The sequence below is a fragment of the Gossypium raimondii genome, chromosome 13 (assembly GCF_025698545.1).
Source record: "Gossypium raimondii isolate GPD5lz chromosome 13, ASM2569854v1, whole genome shotgun sequence".
NCBI lineage: Eukaryota > Viridiplantae > Streptophyta > Magnoliopsida > Malvales > Malvaceae > Gossypium > Gossypium raimondii.
Window position 1 is genome coordinate 5,824,428 of NC_068577.1, and position 6,000 is coordinate 5,830,427.

Here is a 6,000-nt window from a genome sequence, read left to right on the forward strand (position 1 = left end):
GTCGGGTCGCATGCAGGTGGCCCCATACGGCGTTGTTTTGGCACCGAGGGCACTAACCCAAAACAGCGTCGTCCTCATTTAATACTAAAATCAAAATTTTCCTTTAAAAAACATTTCTATTTAATTTTCTTTAAAAAACAGAGGGGAGGGGGAAAATTCTCTGCTAAGGTTTTGACCCTAGCACCTCCACGCCGCCGGCGTCATGCCCACCGTGAAGCCACCACGAGTGGCGCTCGACACCAGGTAAAGCGCCTTTTCTTTTATTATTATTATTTTTTTTTTAAAAAAAAGGTATGAAACAAAGATGAAAAAAAAAACAATAGAAGAAAAACTCGAAGTGAAAAGAAAAGAACAAACCCCCCTTCAAACTGTTCTCTGATTCTTTTTAATAGTTTTTGGTATCATATCCGTCCCCTTTTACAAATTTCATTTGGCTTTATATAGCCGAATCCTTACAGAGAAAGAAAGAAAAAATAATAATAATATTTTCTTTTACAATTTTGCTATGTTTTCGATTATTCTCACTGTTCGCGGTTCGTGGTTCACTGTAGGGAGAATGCGTTGGGCCTTGGGCGACGTCTTGTGACGTCTTGGGGAGCTATTCTTGGCCTTGATTCTTCTTGTTGTTGAGGAAGGGAAGCTAGGGTTTCTTTTTGTTTTTTTTGGTTCTAGGCTGATATGGGTTTGGGTAAAATTGGATATTGGGCCTTAGTTATTTGGGTTAATTTTGGACTGGTGTAATGAGTATTTGGGTTAAGTTAGTGGTTTTTGGGTTGGTCTTATTTTGAGTGGGCCGGGCAAAATGGGCTATTACAGTCTTTATTATCTTATTTTGACCAAACTTATATCTAATGTGGATTCCTTTTATTATGACCAACTTATTTCCATATATGCAAAAGATCGAGCCATTGAGAAAGATGCTCAAACAGTTGTTGATATTGTTGAAGAAATAGATGCTGAGGATGTAGCTACTGCAAATAATCTTGAAGAACAAAACAATTATCGTGGATGTGAAGATGATGTTTTCTTGGATGAGATGGATGTCTCGGCTACACAATCACAACCGTTGAAGCCAAACCAAGATGGTTCTACATATTCAAAAAAGCAAAAAAAGATTTCTGATGGAAGTGAATAAATTTCTACTTCAATTACTGATGATGCCATGTTATTGGGGGAAAACATACGGGTTGTTGGCCTTGAATTAAGTAGGAGCATTGCCTCCGAGAAAGTGATTCAAGAAAGTGCTCAAAAATTATATCTCGCCTTATGCGAAGTAGAAGGATTAACTGAGGATGATCGTTATCGTGCGTTGAGCAAAATTCCTGACCATCCAACGCAAATGCTCATTTTTTTTCAGTCTACCTTTAGTGCAATTGGAATGGGTGAGAAAATTTCTTTCTGACCATTAAAAATCATGATTGTGTTGGTGATGTTTTGGTAACTTTTTGTATATGTAATATTTGGATGGCAAGAAGCAATTAGTAGAATGCCACAAACTGCTGTAACTTTTTGGTGTTGTAAAATTTAACATACAGATTATAATATATAAACTAATGACATCATGTAACTTTTTGCTAATGTATGAATATTATGTTTGGATGTAAAATATAATTCTCGAGCTATTTATTAATTCTAATATTTTTCTTTTAGTTTAGAAGATAATTAAATTATTTGTTTCGCTAATGATATTTTAGTACATTAAATACGCATTGTAGTTTAAAATTATAAAGTAAGTTATTTATTAATTCATATTTTAATAATAATTATATTAAGAATGTTATTAAATTATATATTATTTTATTAAATTGTATTTAATAAAATTATGTTAAAATATGATTAAATTATTATTTATTATTAAATTATATTTAATAATATTCTTATTAAAATTTAATAACAATAACAACAATCATCTACCTAAAAAAAAATTCTGTTAAGGGTACTTTGATCATTTAAATATTTTCCTTTATACTATTAAAACATCTATTCCATTCATCCAAACATAATAATATTATTATAGCTCTATTTCATTCTATTCAACCAAACAACTGAATTACTAAGTACAGCTCTATTCCATTACAATCGTATTCCATCCCTCTAACGTGTTGTAAGGGAATTTTACAAATGTTTGTTATCACCCAAATCAGCTACTGCCAGTTCCGTTGCATCAAGCTGCAATTTTGGCCCAAGTAAATTACCTACAGAATTTTCCTTTGGGTTTTTTTATCGATTGCAACCCAGCAGAGGAAAAGAAAGGTCCAGCCGTAATTTTAAATGGCCCACTACTTTTGTTCTGCCTCTGGGCCAACGCCTTAGCTACCTGCCCAACAGACCTCAAGCCCAAATCTGTTCCATCATTTGAATCCAGCACATGTCCGTTAACCCCTGTAGACCGAACCTCCCCCAACTTGGGCTTACGGCTTGCACCATTTGTGAGTGGACAAGGGCCTTCACCAACCTTGTTTTTGCACGAGTGTTCCTTACTTTTTTCAACGACCACTGCATACCTGGAGCCCACATCTAAAATTCGAATGCCCCATATTAACACCTATACCATTCTCTAGACTTTCATTATTTTCCACGAAATTGGCGCAGACAGATTTTCCTTTCCTTTTGAATTTCCACCTTTAACCACCGAAATCATCTCAACCCTATCATCTGTCCTCAATTCCTGATTTTCCAATCCCTTCAATGCCGAAAATATTGATCCCAAAATTTCCTTTTCTGTGTCACCCTCCCTCTGATTTTGCAGATTCCTCAGTCCTCGCTTGAATTTTCGCTCCACCACCATCCAAGGTCCGAATGCCAGTCCCTCACCATCAGTCGTCGATTCCGTTACCTCCGAAAAACCACTTATTTTCCTGGTCTCATTTCCTTTACCAGTCGCCGGTGAAGCACACAACTTCTTCAGATGGCCATATTTACCACAGGAAAAGCAAATGGTAGGTAGAGCCTCGTATTCGACCCGTTGTAGTTCTCCATTTACCAGCACTTGAGAAACCAAGGGTTTGTCAAGATCAACAAACACAGCCATTCTCGCAAACCGACCCCTGGTTTTTCTATCCGTATTGAAGTCGAGTTTGACCACTTTTCCCACCAACTCTCCAATTACTTCTAAAATTCTTCTTTTATACATGAATCCTGGGAGCCCCGATAGCCTGATTCACGCCAACACCATACTCGGGTAAGGTTTCTTGGGATTAAAAGATTTTTTCCATGGGCGAACAGTAAGGTATTGGCCATAAATGGTCCATGGTTCTTGCGTAAGGGCTGTGTTGTAATCCTCGACACACTGAAGTTTAGCCAGAAAGTATCCGTTCACATTATCCATCAGATGGAACGGTTTTGATGGGCGCCATAAACTGTTGGTCCAATTGTACAAGGCGTCATAACCAATATTACGGCCCAACAACTTCAGAACCACCATAGTTTCCATATCCTTGAACAAGATCTGTTGGATACAATCTGAAAATTCTATAGCCGGAATACTATTGAAAATAGTTTTTTTAACATCGCCTTCTAGGAATTCAAAATCTTCAGTGCATTCGGCTTCAGAAGATGGAGACCCTTTTTCTTGATCTGACACCCCTTTCCCTAACAACATCTGTTTCCAGGAAACCTTTGGTTGCGGGTCCAAATCCGTTACCATCTCAACATCCGTATCACCATTCTTCTCTTTGAATCTTACCTTTTTCGTTTCTCGGTCATCAGTCGACCGGGATTCAGTGACCGGAGCAGTTTCCAGAGAAGAAGCCATCTTGACCGATATCATTTTCAATATATATTATCAAACATCATCAATATTGTTTTTATCCTTTTATTACCACTTAATTAGTGTAAGAGTTTTATACAATTTAAAATCTAAGTTTAAATCTATAAATAACATTTATTAGTAGCATTTAAGAAAAATTATTAGTATAAAGAAAGAAAATGGTTAGCATTAATAAGTTCAAAGGATCTCAAAAGAAATATTCAAATGACATATTAATGGCACTGGAGAGCACCAGAAATATATGTAAGATTATTTTATCACCTAATTATCTTAGATTTTTGGGTGTTTCTATTCTTACATTAGTCAGCTGGTGACCAAAAGAAATAATTGAATAATTGGGTGATCATTTTGTAACTTTTCATAGTTAGATGATCTAAAAGAAATGTACTATTAGTTAAGTGGCTACTAGTATAGTTTGTCCTATAATTAATTGTGCATGCAATATATAAATATAAGATGATGTTATATGGATAATTGTATTAATAGTTTACAAGAATTGAATCAAATCAAAATTTTATGCATAAAATTGCATAAAGTCAAAGCTCTTATATAATATTGCACATTAAACCAAAATTTATGTGTAGTGTTGAAATTTATCACATACAATAATTCTTACTTTGTCAAAACAACATAAATGTATAGGGTAAACTACATAGATTATAAAAAAAATTCTCATTTTAGGCATCCAAAATATTACAATTTAAGCACCCACGTTACATGCTTCATTCATTTTGGTCACTCTCATTAAAAGTTCTAACAAAAATCTAACATGACATTTTTTTTGACAAGTGGATCAATCATTGGATGCCACATGGTACAATTTACCATTGCATACCACTTTAAACTTGAAAGGACTAAAATATAATTTCCCCAATACTGATTATTAACCAAATGAATAAATTAGTATTGAGTAAATTATATTTTAGTCCATTCAAGTTTAAAGTGGTATGCAATGGTAAATTGTGACATGTAGACATCTAATGATTGATCCGCGTGTCAAAAGAAAATGTCATGTAAGATTTTTGTTAGAGTTGTTAACGAGATTGATCAAAATGAATAAATTATTTAATGTGAATGTTTAAATTGCAAACATTTTTAGTTTTAGTGTTTAAAATGAAACTTTTTTAATATTTGAGTGGCTATCTATCTAAATTACCCGAATATATATCCCATATAAGTGATAGCGTATCAAAGTACAACAAATTACAAACTAAAAGAAAGTACAAGAAATAATGGGATTTGGGAAACTCCCATTCATACAGACAAATATATGTGGTGGAAAAAAAGAACATACAATACTCAAAATCAAGAGACAAAGACGACTAAAAACACATTCAAACAAATCCAGTATGCGGCAGATAAACCAAAGGGTATTTCAAGGAGTAGAAGGAGAAGGTGGTGGAGAAAGGAAAGGAATAGAGGGGATTGCAGTTGGGATTGAGGGCATGCTTGGCAGAGGAGGCAGTGTGGCCCTTGGTACACTTGGCAATGTGGGCAACCCTGGCATTGTAGGAAGTGGAGGAAGCGCCCCAGGCCTTGGCAATGCTGGTATGGATGGCTGTGGGAGATTAGGGATAGATGGAAGTGGGGGAAGTGTGGTTGTAGGCAAAGTTGGCATTGGAGGCAATTGAGGCAGCTGCAGAAGGTGACGAGCTGCTAACCCAACATCAGTGCTTGCAAATGACAAAGCCATCACGAATGCTAAAGCAAAGCAATTGAAAGATGCCATTTTTCTAGAGATGTGAGTCCAATTAAGCAGACGAAAGAAAGCTCTTGTTTTGATAGTTGTGGAGTGAGGGAGAGAAAGCATGGTGTTGGGGTTTATATAGGTCATGGATCAGTGGAGTTGGTAATGTTTGATCATGTATGGTTGGAATGGAGAAAACATAGTCGATATTAAAGGATTTGGTAGGTCAACTTCCCATGGGTATTGGAGTTTAAAACAGGTGAAATGCTGTTGTGGTTGGCATAGAAGCTTCATCCAGCCACTTAATTAAACAGTATACTTAAACAATCCTCCAGGTTAGCAAAGTTATTGCTAGTTGGCCAGATATCTAACAGAATTAGGATTTGTTTACTTAACATGTCAGGTATGATACTAGTATTTCCAATGCTCAGTTGAGTGGGCTTTAACATATACCTTCATATAGATTTATTAATTTTGACTTGAAGTTGAAATGATTCAATCAAGTATTTTGAAATGACAAATAAATAACTCAAAATGACCTAAA

General features: G+C 35.5%; 1 protein-coding gene across 1 annotated transcript; it reads right to left on the reverse strand.

Moving 5' to 3' along the window:
- Window positions 1-5,144: 5,144 nt before the first annotated feature.
- Window positions 5,145-5,498, reverse strand: LOC105784084 (protein PELPK1). The gene has a single exon (XM_012609875.2). The coding sequence runs from the start codon at window positions 5,496-5,498 to the stop codon at window positions 5,145-5,147; it is 354 nt and encodes a 117-aa protein (XP_012465329.1).
- Window positions 5,499-6,000: the final 502 nt, after the last annotated feature.